Source organism: Ambystoma mexicanum, chromosome 9 (genome assembly GCF_040938575.1).
Source record: "Ambystoma mexicanum isolate Mex_15411 chromosome 9, UKY_AmexF1_1, whole genome shotgun sequence".
Taxonomy (NCBI): Eukaryota; Metazoa; Chordata; class Amphibia; order Caudata; family Ambystomatidae; genus Ambystoma; species Ambystoma mexicanum.
In genome coordinates, this window is record NC_090931.1 from 1,222,609,931 (window position 1) to 1,222,633,752 (window position 23,822).

A 23,822-nucleotide genomic window follows, 5' to 3' on the forward strand; every position below is an offset into this window, starting at 1 on the left:
CTTCATAATTGCGTGTGGATGACAAGAAATATGGTCGATTTTCTTGAATTCCAGTACTTAAAATGTACAACCAAATGATAATACCTAGACTTATTCATGGATCAGAGGCTTGAGAAGAAAAATTGGACTGGTCTTAAATTGAGTCGTTAATATGGAAGCAGGTGTTATCTCTGCCGGGAGGTGGTTGGGGGGTACCTTTCCCAGCTGTGCACCATGTGCTAGGTCTATCTTCATTGCAGGCACGGATTAGCTGGAGGAGGTTCCAGTAACTAAGATCTATTCTGCTTCCTCCAGGGAATACTTTGTTTGTGAAGATAAATGACGTTTGGATGAAGCGTACATGTAGGCCTTTAACTGAGTCAGTGACTGTATCACTAACCTTTTTGACAAGTAACTCTCTCACTGAAGATTATTTCATATATTGTCCTTCCAGAGTTCAGAAGAGAATCTTCGAAAATGACTGGATTGACAATTGAAACCTGCTGGCTTCTAATAAGATATTTGTCCGTTTCAGCATGGACATAAAATCTAGCAAAATCTTGCAGCCCTTTCTTAACAGGTATAGCTCTAAGAAAACTCTTGATTTTTTTTTATTAGAGTTACGTTAAATCTATTTTTCACCAACGATGTTAAGGGTGCAAGACTTAAGATTCCAAAGGAGGACTGTGTTTGCTGTTTTTGTATGGAACATAGCGAAACGTTGAAACACTTGCTAAGGTGCTGTGTAATCTCCGTTCTTTACTTCCTATGGGTATGTGCAAAAAATGTCAGTTTATCTTGTGAGGCTGTGTGGTGGCATCTCCTTATTGATTCAAATGATCAATTGTCTATTTCAGCAATGCATTTTATGAAAAATACTTTTGGGGATGATTGATTGTACATTGTATTATGAAATATTCCATGAATTCTTTTTTAGTGCTTGTTTTTAAATATTTGTATTTTGTGCTTTGTGTGTAAAAGAGTTGAATATGTTTTAGTGATTTCTATAAAGTTTATTTTAGAATGTGTTTCTATGTGTGTAAAGTTTTGCTAACGTTGAAACTACATCACACAATAAATAAATCAACTATGTGTTTCCTTCACTGAAGTCCTGTTAAAAACAAGCATTGGCAAAGTCAACAGTTTTGGTTTGTGTATAAGTATTAGGCATTTTGCAGGCACTGCTATTAAATGCTTAGGTACTCACACTGTTTTGCAGCTGCTACCATCGTTGGACAGTTAATATTACTACGGCAATGCCTGACAAATACCCTTGCCATGCCTACACAAAACCAAAACTGCTGGCATTTCCAATGCTTGTTTTTTTTACAAACACTGAACCTCAACATCTGAGTGTTCCAGCAGCTGTTAAATGCAGGGCAGAAAAAGGAAGATATCTATTGCTGTTATCCGACTATCCACACTCCCTTAAAGCAGACACTACCAGGTCTTGAATCTTTGAGCAGACATTGCTGGCAGCAGTTTGTAGTTTACTGATGTAGGGTGCCCACCAGGAAACTATGAAGCGTGCAATTTTTTTGCATTGTGTACATGGAGCTGTGGGTCAGGGCCGGCCTTAGCAGTGGCAGTGCCCGGGGGGTGGGAAAACAAAAATGTGGTGGCAGCCCCACCCCCTCTCCTCGCCCACACCGGACATGCAGGGGAAAGGGGGGTGCCAAATTTTCAATAGGCGCTGATGCAAAAGCATCAGCGCCCTGTTGTTATTAAATGCACCCCGAGCGGGGCGCATTTAGTTTCAATAGGGCGCCTGCTGTGCATTCGCAGACACCACGCAAGCTCAGGGGAGACCTTGAGAGACTTCCCCGAGCTGGTGTGGTGGGGGTCTAATGGCGCCCTGGGCGGTCACCCGTACGGCCCTGCCCTAAGGCCGGCACTGTGTGGGGAATGTGTACAGTCTGCATTCACCTTCTCCACTCGCGTGGTCTATGCAATCCACCTGCAACTCTGACCGAGAGGACTCAATCTGTATGGAATTCTCTCTGTTTTTTGCACATGGGAAAACCTATCAGAATCTTTAGAATGACCACCCGTTCGCAAAATCAATCAAAATAGCGAAGAGAGAACTTCTTGCACTGTAGTGTGAGTGTTGGCGTAAGCGGTCCTCACTCCCCTCTGTGTTATTTACGGTGTATGTAAAAGGAGCCTTTTGTGTTCAGTTGATACAACAGAGTAGGAAGCTGCTCCCGAATGGTTGCGGTTTGTTAATGATGACTGGTACTATGGCATGAACTAGAATAAGTGAGCAAGTGAGTGTGCCTGCGAGGGAGCGGCGGAGCAAGTGTGCAAGTGATTGATTCAGGGAGCAGGTTAGTGAGTGACGGAAAATCACCTACATGAGTGACTGTGTGAGCAAGCGAGTGAGCGCGGCCTGGGGAAGTGAGTGAGAGAGGTATAGATTGTGCAAGTGATTGAGACAATGTGAGAGTGAGTACGAAATTGTAAACATCCCTTCATACTGAACACAACCTCAAGAGAAGTTTTTTGCAGCCTGCCAGTTGTGCGACGTTGTGTAAAGACTCTATGCAATAACTGTCTTGTTTATTTCAGCCACCTTTTAAACCCACACATGCATTTGCAAAATGAAAGTTGCATCTTTATAAATGACTATTGTATTTATTTACTTCTTTTAGGTGCTATGAATAATGCCAAAAGGGCGCCTAACACCCACTCAGAGCGCCCAGACACCCTCTTCCCGCTGGGCACCACACTTGGTGCTAGATTACCGAGGGAGGAAGTAGGTGCGTACAGAGTCCGGTTTGGCTGACTGTTGTTGACCACTTGTGAAGGTGTGTGAGAAGGGTCGGACTGTACCAAAAAATAGGCCCGGACTCCAAACTGAAAGTGGCCAACGTTCTTAAGCCATAAAATAGTGGGGGCTAGGTGGACATTTTTGCTACGAGTGGTGCCTATTAAAGCGCATTGTTATGGCAACATTAATGAAAACGATCAAAACGAACAGCTGAGCGGTACACAAAGCCATTAAACTGGCCTACAATGCCCCATAAAACCACCCCACTTTGGTGCATTGCTGCCCTGTTGTCCTTAACCATAGCAAGCACACACAGTTCGGTGTAATTGGTGTGCAAATCTGTGGATGTGGACCAGGGCAGTTTCTTGACAATATGGTGCCCAGGGCAAACGACAAATATGGCTCATTCCTTAACACAGGCGAGCGCTGCCTAACATACTGCTCAAGATCAGTGTGCACCTCTTGGTCCGGGTGCAGACACGGCAGCTGGTGGGGACTCCACAGCTTCCGGTCCACAATGAGGAAAGAGTCTGTTAAGCTGCGTTGCCAAGTGCGGGATGTTGTATTGTGGGCTAGAACATAGTCTGACATGTTTCAGGTCTTAACTAACCAAATACGGGTTGGCATAGATTAATTTAGTGTCACGCATGTGGATTCCGTTGCTGTGCACTGTTCCACAAGAAAAGACTCAACACCCGTCATCAGTTAGGACAGAGTCCTGAAACGTGTGCGACAACATCAATAGGGGTGAGCATAATGGCTTAATTCTGGTCCACAGAAGAAAAGAAAAATCACAAATTCTGCGCAAAATCCGCTCACTTTTGCCATTTCTCCTACACAATTGTCAATTTTGGCTGTTTTCGCACTCGTTTTTGGGCGGTTTTGCAGTTAAGTCACAATCACCATGGTGATGATCAGACTGGCATTTGAAGTCGCGCTCCATTGGACGAGGCGGGGTAGATGTTATCCAATCCCTGTGCTCGTGATTCAGAGTCCTTCCGGCAGAGTTTGTGAAGGAGGCGGTCCTTGCAGAAGCTGGTTAGTGTCAGTAGCACCATACACGTTATTACAGGCAGCCATCTCATTTTTCAATTTGATCTGAAAGGCAACACTGGGTAATTACTCGTGATAATTACTAACTAGGGCCGGATTTCATTCCGAAGGCTAATCTGTAATTATACTTTATTTAATACCCTTTTGTGTACAGCTGCCACCTTCATGTTTAAAGTCTGCAGTGTGTGTAGAGGCAGCTATTTTAGTTCTCATCCTTATTTTGTGCTCGCGTGGGTCATTCAAACAGCTTTCTCTCCAGGTTCAAAAATGACAGTGCATTTCCGGCATTGAGTTTATCCTGCAAAAAAAAAGAGAAATATGTTTACTCTGAAAAAATCAATGTATGTACTTTCACGCTCTGCGCTGTTAACATGCATCCACACCGAACACACCACATGCACGCGCAAAACACCGACCGCAGCAAATCACCCGACACAGAATCCCCAGACCACAGACACCATCAAGAGGAACCATATCCCACACAGTAAACACATCACTAACAGGAGACACTTTCACCCCAAACACAGTTGAGATATCTCCCACTACAACCTACACATCAACCCACACAGCATCAGCACCGTTCAAGAGTGATATGGAGAACTTCAAAACACTGCATAACATTACACAACATTAACCTCTTTAGTGATATGCAGTGCAAGCTACTAACACTACACTGCAGTATAACAAAGCATGTTAATGAAACAGGTACATTGACACTACACATTTCACTGTATGCATAGCTCTCAACCATTTGTGTCGCAAAGGCGGGTGAAATCACCCGATTTTGTTTTTGGCGGGTGAGACGCCCATTGGAATGAAAGGGCATGCAGGAGGCTTGGCGGGTGAGTCAGCCCTTTACAAGGCGGGTGACACCTGCCAAAAGCGTGTGAGTTGAGAGCTATGCTGTATGTCTGAAGAAAAAACAACAATTAACAAACACATTGATGTACATGCATATTTCATACCAGCAGTTCTAGTATTAATCACTGGTAAAAGTGTATCAAAAGAAGTAGTGGAGCTGTGACCCCAGCAGGGGGCAGAGTAGGCAGGAAGGGAACAACGTGCATCACATTTTTCAAGGGTGGCAGCCATGCAGTTTGGCAGCCAATTGAGTTGAAACAGATGTAATTTTAACTGGAACTGCTATTAGTTCTTAAAGTGGAGAAGTGTGAACAAAGTAGTTAAACTGTTAACAGTAGAAGTATTGGAACGCTCTCCCAACCGTTCTCGCTCACTTCGACCACTGGTATTAATACAGAATATCAAACTGATGCTTTATAAATAGAACACGATAGCCTACTTGGAGAGAACCAATCAGGCTTTAGACCTCCACAAGGTACTTAGACAGCCATAGATGTGAGAGGGGAACTTTTATGGCGCCTTGACAATCGCAAATCCTCCTCCCTGATGACTTATCAGATACCCTCAACCATGGAATCCTACTGCAAATATTGGGCTCTTTCTTAGGGTATTGATTTCAGCCACGTGCTGGTTTGAGTCCTTGCCCTCCCATCGCCAGTATTATTTGAGTTCTGCATTTATGTCAAGACTTTTCATGTTTTGTGTAACAGACGTTTATGTAAAGGGTGCAGATTACTCAAAGGGCCCTCATTGGGGGAGGGCCTGACCAACCATGGTACTCCACGAAATCAGTGCTGAATGAAAAAGGGGTAGCCTGAGTTCGAATCAGCAGTGCGGATGGGATAGCTTCTGAGCAAACCTTGCCAACGGGGAAGAAATGGACCGGGGAACTGAGGACCTCGGTGCACAACCAGTAATACAATAGGCAATGAAAAACAAATGCGAAATAATGATAGCAAATGAAACCCTTTCACAGAGAAACAAGGAAATGGGAAACTCGCTGCGCCCTCAAGAATGACCGCAGAACCAAGGCAATGATTACTGACATTAGTAATGTCAGTCAGAACATAGTTTTAGTAGACGTTAATTTGCAGAATACAATGCAAGATACATGCAAACAATATACTGAAAGATAGAATAATAGCAGCAGACTTTGACATGGACAAGCAATATGAAAGTTACATTTACACAGTTCAAAGCAGACACCTTTAAATCGAGTTGAATATTTCACAGGCGGAATACATGCAGACAGTTCAAAATATGCAAAGTCTATTTTGTACACTGAAACAACTAACACTGTTCAAATTAAATACTGTACACTTTATTTTCAATAGGGACCTAGACTCCCCTTTCTTTGAAAAAGCCACACACGATGAGTTAAGACTTCACACTGAAGATAATGCTTAGAACAGCACAATAGAATTTTCCAAAACGGGGTATAGGTATCAATGTTAAATATAAACTGCTTTATATATTCACACAAGGAAAACACAACTTCAAAATATCCGCACCAAGAGTGTTGAGGATTGTATGAACTCCGTACACTTTCAAAACAAGGAGTGAAGATACCCCAATAACCTCTTATTTACCAACAGCTTACATTTTGATGATCAGCATGTGGGTTTTATGTGCAATAATTTCACTTATTTACACTGCTATTTAGAGACTTATGGGAGTCATCCGAATATTACTTATGGGGGGAGTTTTAGCCTAGTAAAGGGCTAAAATACCCATTACAAGTTCAGCCATGGGTTTATTTAGGGGGTGCAGCTGTAGTGTAGCTCTACCACAGGTCCTTCACGCAGAATGGGTAAGGAACCTACCAGCCCCCTAGTGATCCAGAGACCCTTTCGTTTTCAGAAACGGCAGCCGGCAAGGTACAGCAAAGGGCAGCTGTGGCAATCTTCCTTTTCCTTACAGTTACCGGGCTGTAGGGCTCCAGTTCACAGGAACGGCTGGCAGCAGTTTCACAGATCTTTTCCCTCACTCCTCTCTGGCTTGCAGGCTTTGGAGCTGGAGCAGCACTCTCAAAGTTCAAGGAGGGCTGTGGCTCAGAAAGGGACACAGTTACCTCAGCTAGGTTGAAACAATAGCAATCACGTCTGGGTCCAGGATAGGACAGGCCAAAGCCAAGCTCAGAGCTCATTGATCCTGTCGTGGATGTCCAGTGCTTACCTGAAGCTCAACCCCTCCATGATTGATTTCCTACTGCTGACCAACAACACCAAACACTCTAATATCCAGACCTGGTTCTTTGCTTTGCACCACAAGGGCTTATCACCCAAGCTGGCCACCTGTGCCGAGTCCCTTGGGTTCAACATCGACAGACAACTCCCCTTCAAACAGCACATAGCAAGAAAGACAATAACGGCTTGGTTCCAACTTTCTCTCCATTGGAAAATCAAGAAATTAAGCCCTTCATCCCAGAAAACAACTTCAGCTCTGCTGTCCAAGCTTTGTGCCTCTTTTTTTTTTTAATGAGCGGAACTAGCTAAAGGGCAGTAGAATGCTGTTCAGAGCGTGGGAAGCCAGGATTTTGGCTGCCATCTTTTAACAGTAACGTAGTACCGTGAGATCTGTGAGTCGGTATGTGTGCCAATTGGAATTAGTCCTTGGTCAGGTGTTAAAAGCAATGTTTTGAGAGATTTGCTAAATTGGAGAATTCTGGTGGCATTCCGAGTAGACAGCAGGATCGAGTTCCAGAGGGCGGGTGCGTGACAATAGAAAGATTGTTTTCAGGTCCTCTGTTTGCAGATGAGTTGTGATTCAAGCCATTTGGTCGATTTGCTGCATGAGGATTGTGTGCCACCTCTCCCATCTGGATGTTTTCAATGCCCTTTTGGAAGCTCTTCTGGTGACTAACCTAGCACCCAAGAGATGTATCCTGCATGCTGCAGCATGCCTCATCAAAGGACTTTGCAAACTCAACCACATCACCACCATGACACTCATCAAACTGCACTGGCTCCCGCTGCAAGCCCATATTATCTTCAAATCCTGCTGCATCAACTACAAGGCTGTCACCCTGAAGTCCACAAGCTACCTCAATGCAATGAGAAACTCAGCATCTCCGGAGTCCCCTGATCCACCAGAAGGAAGGGCATGTACAGACTTGAACACCAGTGCAGGAAGGAAAGAAACCAGTAGACTGGCCTTCTCTGTGCATGCTCAAGACTCTAGAATCTTCTCCTTGTCAACATCAGACTCTCCCCATCGCTTCTACAGTTGAGTAAGGAGCTCAAGCCCCTCCTCCTGAAGGAATGGCTCCTCACTAACACATAAATCCACACACCTCCACTCCCCACCCTACCTGGGACTTGGTGACCTGCCTCCCACTGTTTTCTCCGCTGGCTGATTGTAGATCACTTGCTGCCAAATTGCCAGCCCTCCCCATTCCGTGTTAGCTCTCTGCTCCCTTGGTTCTCTGCTTCCCTCACAGTGTTCTTCCCTCAAAGATTGTAAAACACTCTCTGCTTCCCGAAGCTAAGTCTGTGATCAAGAAATGTACAAATAATAATAACAAAATAGCATAACTGGAAGCAGGACCAGGCTCTCTGTGGAAGGATCATGAGAAATATGCCAAACCAGGGCATTGTTCAGCTTTTCAAGGGTTAGGGAACATAGCAAGGACATGTGTGGGGGCAGAGGGTGGCGGTCAAGAAGGATGTACCAAGTACCAAACCTAGTATGAAGGTGCAATAACTATACACTTTTAACACACAAAATATCTGAATGGAAATCTGGTGAAAAGACAATGAGAGTGGAATTTAAATGATGCAACCTGGATCATGGGCAAAAGAGTTACACAATGTTAAATGATCAAATAAAGTTAACAATTTAATTAAATCATCCACACATTCCACGTGTGCCTATGAGGCAGTATAAGGAGGCCATACTCCTCCTTCTGATGCCAGGAAGTCTGAAAAAAACATAATATGAAGTATAGGAGAACAACTGGCAGTAGGAATGATGGTTTGCAACATGAGGTTTCATTTGAGCTGACAACCAAGCAAACACATCCTGAAGGTGGGTGTCCAGGAGACTTGGGGGACCTGTGGGGTTTCATTTGATCTGACAAACAGTCAAACACATGGAAAAAGTGAGGGCCTAAACTAGATGGTGGCTCAGATGGGTTTCAGAGTTTTGAGCTGAGGAAAGTTCCAGCTTGGCTACGTCATATCCATTCAAACATATGGCAGGCCATTCAAAAACCTGGCTGTCCATAATTGCTCAATGCAACTGTAAAGCACATTATTTCTCATAATTCTTCTAATGTTAAAGTACAGCTATTGCTGCCCATGTAAATTATTTCTTTGTCACCTACTCTTAGTGCAGTTCCTGCCTGACTGCAGTTTCAGACTGTCTGTGTGCAGTAGCACCTGCAGCGCTCCTAGTGCCAGATGGAATTAACAATCAACTATCTCAGACCCAAATAACCAGACAGACTCAAAGAATATGACAAAATACTACTTTGTTATCAGCTCAAATAAAGTAGGGAAATCTGGTGAACAAACAAATTGCAGCAATTACATATTTATTTGTCAGGTATTTGCATATCATTTCAGTGCATCCTCGTGTATTCTCTTTATGATGTCACTTTGCTCTGGTCAGATTTCTCTTATAGCTCTTCTATGTCCAATGCTGTATGTAAACATCCTTCCACCACGTCAGTGTGAGGGTACATTCAATATGGTTGTCTAAGTGCATGTCTCTCGTATCTTCGATGCAGTATAGGGATGATCTGGTGTCACACACAATGCTCTCTTGCTACTACTCCAGTATGATGGAGGTGAGGGGGCGGGCCCTAGAGATGACCTGTACATCTGCCTCTCTACATCTGCACTGGCACATGGTTCCATGTAATAAAGTCGCCACAAAAATGCCAGTTTTTAAAATAATCACGGCAAAAAGGCTTTGGTGTGGTCCCCGCAATCCATGTAATGGATGCAGGGGACACCCGGCCATCCCTGAACCCATTATACCGCACCAAGGGAGCAGGGAACATCCCCACTACCTCCGATCCCCTTGTATGGTATAATGGAAACACTTTTACCGGGTCACACCACAGACTTTCTGCTTTGATATTTTTGTCAAAACAGCCATTTTCTGGCAACCACATTACTCGATACCCTGGCACACTGTGGTATGACCAGCCTGTTAGGGTCTAGGGGCCCACACAGCACTGCCTCTGTGTTTCAGACATACTGTTCATACCACCTGTATTTCACTGGGAGCTTCATCTGCTTTCCAGTTTGGGCATTGGGTATCACTGCTATGCAGATAATAAATGAGATTTAATTATATCTTTTCTTTTTGTTCTTCTGTGTTCACATCTACTAACACCTTCATTCCTATTGTCTTCTCAGTGGTTTTGTGGCATTGTGTGATGCAGATGTTCACCACACACAGTACCACTAGTACTAATATTAGAGCTCCTAGAAATACTTTCAGTCCGTCTGCTAACAATGATGGCATCCAGGGCCATTTGTATGACAACTAGCTCTGGTCCTTTCCTGTCCCTTTGGCTTCTTCCTCCATCTTGGCGTGCATTTTCATCAGTCTTGTCATTGCTTCTGTCAGTGTGCCATTCTTACCATCATTTGCAGGGTTGAACGTGCAGCAGGAACTCCTGATCTTGGCACACAATCCTCCTTCCATTGATATGAGAAGGTCTAGAACATATCTGTTTTGGAGTGCCATTAACCTTACTGCTCGGAGCTCTTCTTTTATTGCATTGAAGCAGTTTACTGTAGAGTTTATTGCCTGCATCAGCTCTCATCTGGTTATCTGCAACCATTTCGCGTTTGTATAAGTCTGGACAGCTGAACTATTGATACAAAAAGCATCTCTGTCCTGCTGAACAACCGATGCTCATGTGGTACATCATCTAGGATTGCTTCTGATGATAAATAGTGGTCTCTTTTCACTCTACTCACTTCTACAGATTTTTTATTCCCTTTTCTTCCACTTCTATCTAGCTCTTCTTTCTCTTATTACTATCCATTTTAGGGAAGTCGTCTATCTTCACATCCTTCTGTGGCACTACGAGTGCTGGCATATTGATGTGCACCAACGAACAAACTCCTCCCCAGTTCAGTTACAGCTTCTTGTATGCCTTGGATCGACACGCCCAATAGTGGTTCATTAGTACTGCTGTACCAACCTTCATTGCTGGATGCTTCTCTGTGTACCTACACTCTGTGTTATCTCCACCCTTAACTGCACCTTCATTCTGGTAACATAATGCTGGTTTCTTCAGTGGTATTATGGGCATTGGGCCATCTTCATTGTCTACCCAGGTGAGCAATTTGGTGCTTGCATCCTATTCCTTCAGGCACTTGTCATTTTCTCCTTGTACTAGGGTGGGTGCTTTACTTCCTACTACTCCCTCTTTCCATCCTTCTGCTGTGTATACTTGGCCATACACGAGCATCTGCAGTCTTTCCCAGCATCCTGGCTCTCCTCTTATTTCCTTCACCTCCCTCTTCGGGCAGGGTAATTCTTTCAGTGTTCTTGTTCTTGTCTTTCCTTTCTGTGGGCCATCAGTTATGTATTGTATTGCCTGGTCTAATTGCTAGTAATTGTTCATCATGTCAAGAGTCTTTATACAACTGCCTTCGTAGGGGAACGTTGCCTGAGACATCCATCTCAATGTTGCCGTTTTCCCTTGGAATCTTTCTGGGGTTGTAACCATGGAGAGGTACATAAGGCATTGTGCTCTTGCTGCTGGTATTTCAGTTGCTATAAATGTTCTGGAGGCACTCATGGCATAGGGGATTAATAAGCAGACATATTAGCTCTACCGAGTGGTTTCTTTACCCACTTTGGTCATGTGCTTGTACCACATATTGTTAGACACTCGAGCAGTGTCAGTGAGATGTATATCAACCCCCTCCCATGTCTGTATCTGCACTGCGCTTACCACTCCTTACTGTGCTTACAATGCTCCGTTGTCCACCTGGCATGGTCGTTCCACCTGCTGAAGTTGGGGTAATGTTATTAGCGGATACAATGGCAGCATTGGATACAAGGGATATTCGCCAAAACAGTAAAGCAAAAATACCACTTAGAAATAAGGGACAAGACAGGATGAGGATTTTTTTAATAACCTTTTTCAGTACCTGTCCATCTTGGATCCTGGTGCAGCTTGAGCTTGATGATATAAGTTGCCCGCCTGAAATGCGCAACAACTAGTGTTAGTGTTGTATTAGTTCAAGCTCCGTTGATCATGTAATTTGTCATGGAAAAAATGAATAGTTGTTCCCACACAGCCTTAATTCTAGGATCTCTAAGGATTGCAAGGACAGATGGGTTTCCTCTTTCTAATTCTGGGTAAACTTGTTCCAAGTATGCTATACAGACACAGTAATACACGTTATGATGGCGTGCTCAAGACCTGTTGGATCTTCTAATAAATTGGACAAATTGGCCTTGGAAGGTATCAGTTTGGGGATCACTGGGCAACATGGAAGAAATGTGTAGAGGAGTAGCCGAATGCCTCTACAGAAAGCCCCACCCCTATTCTGCCTATATGTTGGAAACCCGGAAAATGCGACAAATGTGCAATGCAAGTAATAGTACCTATACCACCAAGAGCCTTTGAGATAATGTATCCACTGAGAACATCCTATATGATGTATCCTCGAAGAGATGACGGTCTCCTGAGGGAGATCCCTGCAGAAGCGTGAAGATGTGAAAAGGAGAGGCTGGTGACATCACAAGAGATGAGAGTGACACACTAACAAGGATGCAAAAGGAAGAGAATGCACAGATGATATAGAATCGGATGGTGAAGTAAAGAATCAAGAAGACTTTCATGTGCAGAATGAATATTGCATGTGCGAAGAAGCACTGCCGAAAATGCAAGTCATTTTCTAACTATACAGATACCGTAACGCAAGTAGGCAAAGGAATCATAAGGCTGGCTATACGTAATGAATAGATTGCAGGCAGTGCCGCCAAAATATATATAATATATATATATATATATATATATATGTGTAGAATCTTGACATTCGATGCTATAATTTTAGTACGCTCAACCCATGGAGAAAGGATGATTGATAGCTGTGTGTGTGTCGCAGCAAAGAATAAACAGAGGTTTGAAGATGGACCAAAGGAAGACTGTTTGGCCTGGTGTCAAAGGCTAAGAGCAGCTAAAACTGGTTATCAGTCCGTGAAGAACAGTGAATGTGAGATGCTGAGGCATCCCTTGTTAAGTTGCAAAGAGAGAACACCATGAGAGCCAAGTTTCTTCATTTAAGACAATTAAAATCTATAAAATGGGCCGATTCACAGTCTCTGATCATGTGAGTCCAAAATGAAAATAGATGTGGGCATGCAAGCCTGAACCTTGATAAGAACGGGCTCACCCTCCCTTATATTCCCAGAGATGAGAAGCAATTACAAGGCTAAGTTCAAAGACAATCTGAATAGCAGATGGCATAAGTGATGAGAGATGATGGGCTAATTAGGTGGGGAGGTACGGTCAAGTCCACCCACCAGCACCTGGGGTCCCAGCTTACATGCTGCTAGACAATTGAATGTCCAAGAAGGGTACAAGCATGCCAACCAATTGTAGAAGGCCAAATAACGACGGCCCATATAGTTTGATACCCGATGATGGGCCATGTAGCTTATAACTGTTGAAGATGACTTGCACTAAGGGAGGGCATGAGTTGCCCACCTGACAGTAGAGACCCAATCACAATCCTATCCCATATAGAAAGTTTGTTTGTTTGTTTATTTATTTGATAGAGCGCACCAAACCCTCAGGTAGCTGGGCGCAGCATTACAAGTATACTTAAAGCTTCGTTACAAGGTAGATGGGTACGTACATACAGGAAATAAACAGAATTACTGCCACATAGTTAACAAAGATACTAGTGGTCACATATGGGTATTCCAAGATTATAGTAGGGTGGGACTATAGTAACAGATACATTTAGAGCGGTAAGGCCTAGCAGGCATTAGGTAGCAAGTGCAGTCAAGGTATAAGTACAGGAAGAGATAAGTTAGGGGGTCAATAGGTTGGCAGGTTTAGGCATCGTTGGTCCATATCCAGGTGAAGACTTTCCATCTAAATCTGGAGTAAGGTTGGTCTGTTCTGAGATCTACAGGGAGTGCATTCCAGGATTGAGCGGCTATGACCGGGAATCTAGAGCCGCCAGCTGTAGTGCGTTTAAATCAAAGGACCTCTAAAGTGTAGGTGTTGGCAGATCTCATGGGGCTGGCAGTGATTCTCTTGTTTATTCTTTCTACGAGATAAGGTGGCGCTATATTGTTTAGGCATTTGGACGTGAGAGAGAGTGTTTTAGGGAGGATCCTGTCATTAATCTTAAGCCAGTGGACATCTCTTCTAAATGTAGAGATATGATCTCTGTTTGGAATATTTAGAGCTGCTCTAAGGGCATTATTTTGGAGTCTTTGCATTTTGTGAATAATGTACTTATTGGCTCCCGTGTACAAGGCATTACAGTAATCCAATCTGGATATTAGAAGTGCATTGGCAAGGGTAATACAGCTGGATTCAGAGAGAAATGGTCTGCAGGCTCCAATCAGTTTGCAAGCAAATGCTGTTGATGAAGCTAGTGAGTTGACCTGCTTCTTAAAGGCAAGTGCAGAGTCTAGATAGAAGCCTAGGGTTTTAACTGCAGGCATCACTTTGATGACATTATTGTCAATGTTGAAGGAGGCATAGCTGGGGTTGAGTTTTTTAATGGCCGTCTCTGAGCCTAGGATCAGTAGCTCCGTTTTGTCGTCATTCAGGCAGAGGCTGTGGGATGCCATCCATGCCTGAATGAGGAGGTATATCTTATTTACTAAGGCCGAGTCCTCCAGGAAGTTGCCCGAAAGGGGGATGAAGATCTGGGTGTCATCTGCGTAATTAGTGTAGGTGACACCCAGTCTGTCCAACTTGTCAACCAGGGGCTTAGTAAAGATGTTATACATGGTGGGAGACACACATGATCCCTGAGGTACGTCGCAGGAGACTTGTATGGTATCAGCAGCTGCTGAATGGGAGAAGACTCTCATTGTACGGTTAACTGGGAAGGACTGAACCCAGGTTATGGCATCACTTGAGAAATGGGCAGCCGACCTAAGGTGGTTGCATAAGACTGCGTGATCCACCAGGTAAAAGGCAGCAGATAGGTCAAGGAGGAGTAGCATAGCTGATTTCCCATTGTCCTTCAACTCGTCAATTTGGGTCTTGAGGTCTATTAAGGCTGTTTCCGTGCCATGGAGAGGGCGGAAGCCAGACTGGCATGATCCTAATAAGTGGTTGGCTTCTAGGTAGTCCTGTATTTGCAGGTAAGCTACTCTATCGATGATTTTAAGTAAGAAAGGGACTGTGGTGATAGGTCTATAATTGGTCGGGATGGAGGGGTCTAAGGTTTGTTTTTTAGGCAGTGTGAGCATCCAGGATTATTTTAGGTTATTAGGCACTAGGTTTGTCTTAAAGGAGGCATTGATAAGCTTCAAAATGAAAGGGGCTAGGTCTCTAGCTGCATCCTTTATAATTTGGGCTGGGCAGTTGTCTCCTTTGCAGTTTGAGGGTTTTAGCGAGAGTATGATTTTTTTCTGTCTCAGAGATAGACATTTTCTTGAAGCTGAAGGGTGGGGTGGTACTGTCCGGTGTGATTAGATGGGGTTGCTACTCAGGTGAGAGCTGCTCAGGTAAGAGCAGTGAGGCTTTCTTTTTGGCTATTTTAAGTTGGAGGGAGGGGATTTTGTTTGATAGAGCATTTTGTATGTCGGTACACCAAGGCTTGTCCTTAAGGAGTGTTGTCAGCCTGTGGTATTGGTGATTCCACTTCCCGAAGTATGGAGAATAGTTCCTTGGTGCCCGACTTCGCCTTAGATATTTTGTCATTAAATATATTATTTTTTGTGCTAATTATTTAATTCTTGTACAGTTTGGAAAGGTTTGTTAACTTGGCTTTATTCTCGTCAGTAGGCGAGTGGCGCCAAATTGAAGCTTTCTTTTTTGGAGTCTTAATTCTTTAAGTTGGGGCGTGAACCAAGCATTAAGGTGAGATTTCTGTCTGCCTTTGCAGAGTTTGACAGGTGCAATAGTGTCCAGCGCCTTGGTCATGGCGCTGTTAAAGACCCCCACTAGTAGGGTGGGGTCTGTATTACTAGCTAAATGTTGATAGCGGGGAGAAGATGTGGGAGTAACTTTTCCGCTGTGATGTCCTTTTTACTTCTAGTGGGGAGTGGCAGTTTTAGGGCAGATGAGGTCAAGAGTAGCAGTGAAGGTAATTAGATAGTGGTCAGTCCACATTTGCGGGGTAATGTTAGTGATAGTAGTATTGCAATTCAGGTCGGCAACCCAATCTAGGGTCCTTCCTTTAATATGGGTAAGGCTGATGATTTTTTGTGTCAGCCCATGATCCTTCAGTAGTGTAGCAACTGATTGGGCATGTTTGTCATCAATGTCGTTATAGCCAGGATTGAAGTCTCCCAACAACAGGATTTGTGCATGGTCTTTGGTATTGTTGGCTAGGAGAAAGGTGAGGTCATCCTCGAAGGTTCCTAATGGTCCTCACGGTCTGTATACCAAATGGATGGTAAGAGTGTGGTTGTTAGAGAGGTGAAGTTTAGCTGTAAGTATCTCACAGGATTGGTATGATGGAGAAGTAGCAAGCCTGATAGGTAGATTGGTTTTAGAGATAATGGCTAGTCCACCGCCTCTGGCGTTTGGTCTATCAGCTCTAAGTATCTGTAAAGTATACTTAGATACTCCCCTTAGTCCTATCACAATCCCTCATAGGTTTTTTGTAGTTTGCCTCATAGTATGACATCACGTATCACAAGTTTTTGCTATAAAGTATGTTTTTTTATTAAATGCATTGAGAGCATACTGTGCGACGTCTGTTTATGTCCGTTGTACTCCCTGTTTTAGACAATTGAGAATAAAACAGACATTTTGGCAACTTCCTGAGTCGGTCTTCTTGTTTGGTGTGAGAGTTATTCTCCATCCCATCCATCATACGATGTGTTTCCTTAAGTAAAAGGACCATAAGGGTTCAAATGCAATAAAAAACAGTTGCACTTTCATGATGAATGTGTGCAGAAAGAAAAATAACAAACACAAAGCGTACGCTCACTCTGGATGTGTAGGAAGTCCTTGCCCTAACTCTGCTGCCCGTCAGCGAGTAACCACTGGGTGTCCTCTGCTCAGCAGTGCTGATTCCAAATTATCCCTTTGTTCTTCTTGCTGAGGATCGTTGGCCCTGTAGATGTCGGTGCCAGGTGAGGCCACAGCTTTGTAGGGCTTGCTGTCACCAAAATGGTTCCAAACGCTCTTTCCAATCAGCTTTCCAGCTCTTTGAGTTACTGCTTCGTCGTTGTGGGAACCTGTGAACCTGGGCGGATCCCACTGTCTGCAAACGTTTCTGAGGAGAACCTGGTCTTCTGGGTATACGAGTTGCTGCTTAAGTAAGTCCTCTTGGCTTTCAACGTTGTTGCTGTCTTCACCGGCTTCAAGCCTCTCCTGGTGTCTTTCCAGCTTGCGAGAAATAAAAGAGTCACTAGCAATCGAAGAAGTCATATATTCATACATTTCCTGACCCAATACATTTGCTACACTCTCAGCATCTTTAATTGGCTTTAGTGGGAGGAGCCAGCAGAAGTTCATGCACCGTCCTGTTAATACTTCGTGTGGGGGTAAATGGTGGATGGACCCAGGCTTGTTGCGCAGTGCGAACAGGGCCAGGGGTAGGCAATGCAGCCAACTCTTTTTTAAACTCTTTTTAGTCTTGGCTATGGCTTCTTTGAGCAAGCCGTTGAGGCATTCACACATGCTGTTTGCCTGTGGGTGATAGGCACATGAGAATTTCTGTTGGATTCCCAGCAAGGTTGTAATGAACTGAAGCACCTCATTGGCAATGTGAGGGCCATTTTCAGACTGCAGGACCTCACACACGCCCCATTGTGGGAATACTTCCCGGACCAGGAATTTTGCCACTCTAAAGGCATCAGGATCTGAACAAGGACCAGCTACTATCCAACAGGAAAATAGACACACCACCACTATCATGTAGCGGTACCCTTGGCAGACTTGGATCATGTCGACATAGTTGACATGGAGGTGCTGGAATGGACCAACTGGGTGAGGTATGGATCCTCTCACAACCCTTAATGTATGACCTGTAGTATACTGTTTACATATCAAACAATGAATCATGAATTCGGCCACTTGTTCTGCCGAGTTAGGACAGAACCATATTTCTCCAATATAGGTGGCAAGCACTTCCTTCCCTGTATTGGTTGGATAGTGTAGTTGTGTCAGTGCTGTGTGCAATAATGCAAGTGGCATTACCTCTTTCCCTGTGTTGTTTTGCCACCATAAGTCATCCATTGGAGATACTTTACATCCCCCAAGTCACAGTTCCTTTTCCTCCACAGGTGTAGCTCCCTGCAGCTCCATAATTTGTGCCAATGGTAATATGTTGTACCCCGTTTTTAGTATCATGATTCTTGCATAATCGTGCATGTGTGACAAAGTCACCATTTCTAAAATGTCTCCAAAATAGGCGGCTTGTTTTGCCTCTGCGTCTGCTGCTTCATTTCCCCGTGAGATAGGATCCTTCACATTTGCTATTTGCTCTGGGAGATGTATGACATCTACTAGTCTGTCCAAGAGGAGTGCATACTGCACCAGTGACCCATCAGCACGTCTGAAGCCCAGAATGCATGGTGGATGTCATGTAGGCTGAATCTGAATGCATTGTCACTTCCTTTCCCCTGCTGTGCTCTACTGCTAATATTAAGGCCAGTAATTCTGCCGCTTGTGCTGAATAATGGGATGGTAGGTGTGCGCTTGCCACCACCTCACTCGTCCCATCCACTCTCAATCTCACTACTGCTGTCCTACTATGTCTTTCCCCACTCGTCTGGTCAATTGTTGAAGACCCGTCAATATAAAGAACATCTCCCTCCTCAAGTGTGTCCTCCTGTGCCTTGCTATTGTCACTGAATTATTCTAGGTTTGATGTACAGTCATGTGCATAGTCACCCTTCTCTAAAATGTAGGTGAGAAAATGTCACTGGGTTGACAAGTCTGCATCTCACTATATTGAGCGCTGGGTTAGAGAGTAATATCTCATACCCTGAGGCCCTCTGTGTAGTCAGTGTGCTCTTCAGTCTTTCCAGTATTGCAAAGAGAGCATGCTCATCGTAGAGAGTGGTGCTGCATACCATGGTAATACTCACTGATTTGTCCACTGCTAATGCAGCTGCAGCCAAAACCTGTTCACATGGATAGTGTCCTCTCATTTCTAGGTCTAATTTCCCACTGTAGTAAGCTAGTGGCTTGTTCCCCAAGCTAGCCTTCTACGTCAATACTGCAGTCAGAGTGTGAGAACAGAAAGAATTCCTTTTGATAGTCTGGGATTCCTAACACTGGAGCTGTGCATATAGCTTCTTTCAGCTCATTGAACGCCTCATTATTTTCTGTCGTCCATTGGCATTGCCTTCTCTATTCTCTGTGCTTTCTTCAGTGCACCTAATAAGGACCTAGTATAAGTGCTGTAATCAAATACCCATGCCCCGCAGTAATTGCATAGCCCCAAACACTACTGCATTTCTCTGACTGATGTGGGTTTTGCTGTCCTGAGTATTGCCTCTACCCTTTCTGCTGCCACTCGTTGGCCCTTTTGGGAGATCAGCTGTCCAATACATAACACTTCTGTCTGGTAATATTGTAGTTTGGCCTTGTCCACTTTGTATCCCTTGTCTGCTAGTACTGTTAGCACATGTACTGAGTTATTTCTACACTGTTCTTCTGTCTTGCTGCAAATCAATATGCCATCTACGTACTGTATAACTGTGCTTTCTATCTTTACATTGCCTAGGTCGATTTGAAGGACCCTATTGAATACAAAAGGTGATTCACAATACCCTTGAGGAAGTCTTGTATGTTTCCACTTCTTATTTCTATATAGAAATGAAGTTAAGTCTTGTGAGTTTGGATGTAATGGTATGGAGAAGAAGGCATTCTTCAAATCTATGACTGTGAAGTAGTCAGCCACCCAAACTGTCGCTGGGTTCGGAACTAAAGGATATTCTGCTTCTACAATATGGTTAAGAGGGCGCAAGTCCTGAATAAAATGCAATTACTCCTCTGTCACCTTTATGACAGGGTACACAGCCATGTTGCATGGTGATTCTGATGGCCCTAGGATGTCCTGCTTCACTATTGCTGCAATGGTTTCATAGATACCTTCATCTGCCTTCCTTGATAGTGGATATTGTTTAACTTGTGGTAAAATTGCTCCTGGCTTCAGCGTTATCTTCACTGCTCCTATCCCCTTCAAGAGCCCCATATCATAGGGACAGTGGTTCATAGGATGCTGGGTACCTTTTTTTGGCAAGTCCTCCTCGAGAAAGTTTGATGGCGCTTTTAGCGCCATCACCATTCTCTGTGGTACCTTTCTGTAATGTATTTTCACCCAATATGTGATGCACACTTCAGAACCATCTCATGGTCTGATCTTTTGTCTTTGAATAGTTCTTAGCCTCACACACTATATTTCCCTTCCCGAATGCAGGATTTAGTCGCCCCTGTGTCTACAAGAAAGGAAAAAATCTTGTCACCTATTGTCACCCCTATATGTGGTTCCTCTGCAGGCTTGGGTGTAATTGATAGGATGGAACACATCAAGTCTGTCTGTGGGCTGTCCTGTTGAGGGTTTAAGGACATCGCGTTCCACAAGAAGGGATTGCCTCCCACTACGGTGACCACCCCCAGTTTCCTAATGGGAGTCACTGTCATGGAGTCTGTGCGTGCCATTGTTTCGTCATTTTGTGTTGTGCTTTTCTGCATCTGCAATATTTGCTGTGCCATGTATGCATGTTGTGTGTTACCCTACATCTGTGCCACTTGCGAATACTGCTGCATAGGTGCTTGCATTTGTGGTGTTTGTGTCATGGACTGGTGTATCTACGGTTATACGTTTGGTGCCTGTCCTTGTTGTGGTGTCTGGTCCTGCATGTAATATTTTTTATGTTCTCTCTATGTTGGCTGGTACTTAATTTCCCCATTCTGTTGCACCTCTCCCCTGTTTCTGCATACCCTTGAGATATGCCCTATCTGACCGCACACCCAGCACTGGGGTGGCTTCCTCTCCTGCCCTTGGAACCCCCCAGAAAATCCTCCAGGCCCTGGTACGTTTGTTGGCCATATCCTCGAAACCCCCCTGGGAATCCCATGCGATTTTGCTGTATCTGGTGCCCAAACCTGTGTCCTGTAGGTGGCCCCCACCTTCCTTGGAACCCATGCTGCTCATTCCCTCTTCCCATGAATCCTCCCCCCGTGGGCGGTGGTGCATACAACGTCTGTGGTGCTACTTGTACTCCCATGCTTGTCAATACTGCCCCTTCCATGGCATATTTATATAGCTTCTTCTGTACTAACTTCGCTTCTTCTTGCTTTCTTTCCTCATGCATTTTCCTTGCGTTCTCTTGCATTAGCCTACAATTGTGTACTATCGTGAGCTGTATTTCTGACCAAGGCCTTGCCTCCATTCCTACTAATTTCTTGAGTTGCTTTTGCACCTGCTCTGGCAACCCTTGACATAATATGTGGTAGAATAATGCTACTGTTTAGTCCCATGGTTCTTGCATTTCAAGGCACCAAAGCTCTTGAATCATCTGAATGTAGTGTCTTCATCTTCCCCCATTCTGCGTTCCATAATCGCACTAATGTCTGACGTGTCTGGGTACTGTGACCTTAGAGCTTGTCATGCGGCCACTCAGCAGTTTGCAAATGGTGCGCCATCATGCACCGTGTCCTGGGTGGTTACTCCTGGGTAGCCCACCCTTTTCCATACATCATCAGCGGCTTCCCTGAGGATTGCCACTAATAGCCCCTTTACGTCACCCAGTGCTAACTTCTTTCCCGCAGTCATCCTTTCCATTTCATATATCAATTTTCTCGCACCTGCAGTTAACGAGGGTAGCCTACACCTCAAGTTGTCCTTGTCTATGTGCTTCCATGCTATGTATTGACGTCGCCCCACTCCCTTCTCTAGTAGGGACAACTGGGTGAACCCGATCTCCCCATTTGCATCTTGTATCAATTGGATATGTCTATCTGGTCTCCCAGCATCTTTGATGTCAGTACATGCCTTGGCTGTCTCCCCCTTCTTTCACCCTGAAGATTGCTAGGCCTCTGCACGTATGGGATCAGATCATCCAGACTGCGATGAGTCTCTGGACTGTTGTGACTGATCGTCCATGTCCCCCCTGAATCCCCTGTGTCATTTCCTACTTCCTATGTGACGCCTCTAACTGTGCTTTTCTCCGTCGACCGATGCTTGGGTCACCCTCTTCCCTCATCTTCACTTCCCTCTGCGTCCCCGTCTGGGTCGGTATCCATATCACTGCAGAAATCGTCCACGAAGCTCAGCCTCCTAGAGGTTGTGTCTTTGCTGGGCTTCCATCCAAAGTCAATCAGGTCCTCACTACCCCTTCCCCCGCAGGATCCCAAGTCTGTCCTGTCCAATGAAGTGGCAGTCCTGCCCTGTGTGGTAGTGTTGTATGGCTCCGTTCGCCTACCTCCTCCCATGTTGTCATCTCCCGTGCTTGTTGTGCACTTTGTTCTTATGTCTCTTATTGCGCACTCCTCCTCCTCTTTTTGTTTGCGCTCTCTTACAAGTCACTCTCCCACTTTTTTTGCTCCCTCTTTACTAAAACTTGCTTTCCCTTCTCATCTTCTTCCATTCGCCTCTATCCCTTTAAGCTCCCTCTTCCCCCTCTCTCACTGCTACTGCTCTTTCTCTTCCTCCCTTTGCTTGTCTATACATGCTCTCGCGTCTATCCTCTCCTTCCTTCTCCTTTCTTTATAATTCTTCCATTATTTCTGCCCTGTCTCGTGCTTTGCTGCTACCCTTATGACCTTCCATTTCTTTCATCACCCCCAATGCTTCCCCCGTTGTCTTCCCATCCAACTTCAGAGGTATATGCCTTCCTCTCATTTGTTTGATGCTATGCCTTCTAGCCTGTGTCTCGCTGCATACTCCCTTCCCACTGTCTGTCCAGCCCCTTTCTGCTCCTCCTCCTTGGTGTATGGTGGAGGTTGAAATGTTAGATTTGTGTACCCCTCCGCTGCCTTTAGCTCCCAAATAGGATATAACCCCTGCTCATCTTCTGTATCTCCTTCTTTCTAGCTTGCCGAAGAAGGTGGGGGAGCGGAGGGCAGGGACGCTGGCCCTGGTGTCTCCTGTTGGCTCAGCATCCATTTACGCCCCTTTACTTCCCCCTCATCCTCCTGGAATATTCGCCAGAATTCAAATATCGCCATAAGACTAGCCAACTTCTTCCCCTTATGGGTTTCTTGTATGTGTGTCTATCGTGGTTGCTGCACATTTTTGAAGAAACTTCCTCATTATGGCCATGGTTTAGTCAATTTACTCTCTGTGCTTTTCCTCCGTTCCATGCTATATTTAAAAATCTTGTCCTTATAGCGTGGAAGGGCCTTACACAAGTGCTGTAGGGGCGTATCACCCTGCGCTTCCCTTGATACATTGCTTTTATACTTACTTGATATCAATTCGAGGCTTTCGGCACTCCGATATTAAACAAGCACAATTCATATTTTCAGTTCAGATTCATCAATATCACAAATGCCAGTTCTTAACAATTCTTCTTGAGCCTCTCTGGCCCCAAAACCTGGTCAGGCATGCCCCGTGCACCGCTCTTCTGCAACTCTCCACCTCCTCAGGCACACCCACCAATCTTGTGCATGCACCTTCCGTGCACTGCCACTGAACAGCTTCCTCTGTTAATTTTACATTTCTCAACTCCAACTTCTGTAACACCTCGTGCTCTCTGAATCCTATGCACAGACCTAATGGGATACGTCACCACTTCACTAGACAAGGCAGTGCTAGAGATCACTTACAATGCTCACAGTGCTAATGTCCTGTTACACAAACATTTTACACAACCCCAACATAAACCCACAGCTGTCTTCCTTCCTCCTAACAGGGGATACCAATATTGTTCGTGTTCAATCTGTATCTACTGTGTCGCCTTGCAGATAAAACTCCTCCTCGAGACGTAACCAGACGAACACCTTCCACAATCTAGGCCAGCTCCTTTTGCACGGGGATACCATCATCCATGTCCTGAGTTAAAACGCCCAATCCAAAGG

The 23,822-nt window shown here is 44.7% G+C and overlaps 1 protein-coding gene across 1 annotated transcript in view; it reads right to left on the reverse strand.

The window, feature by feature from the left end:
- Positions 1-2,520: 2,520 nt before the first annotated feature.
- The window catches only part of ACMSD (aminocarboxymuconate semialdehyde decarboxylase), a 606,399-nt gene continuing 585,097 nt past the window's right edge, over positions 2,521-23,822 (reverse strand). Inside the window, exon 10 of the mRNA XM_069616567.1 lies at positions 2,521-4,100. Within this exon, the coding sequence (XP_069472668.1) occupies positions 4,038-4,100 (63 nt within the window). The 3' untranslated portion in view covers positions 2,521-4,037. The remainder of the gene's footprint in view (positions 4,101-23,822) is intronic.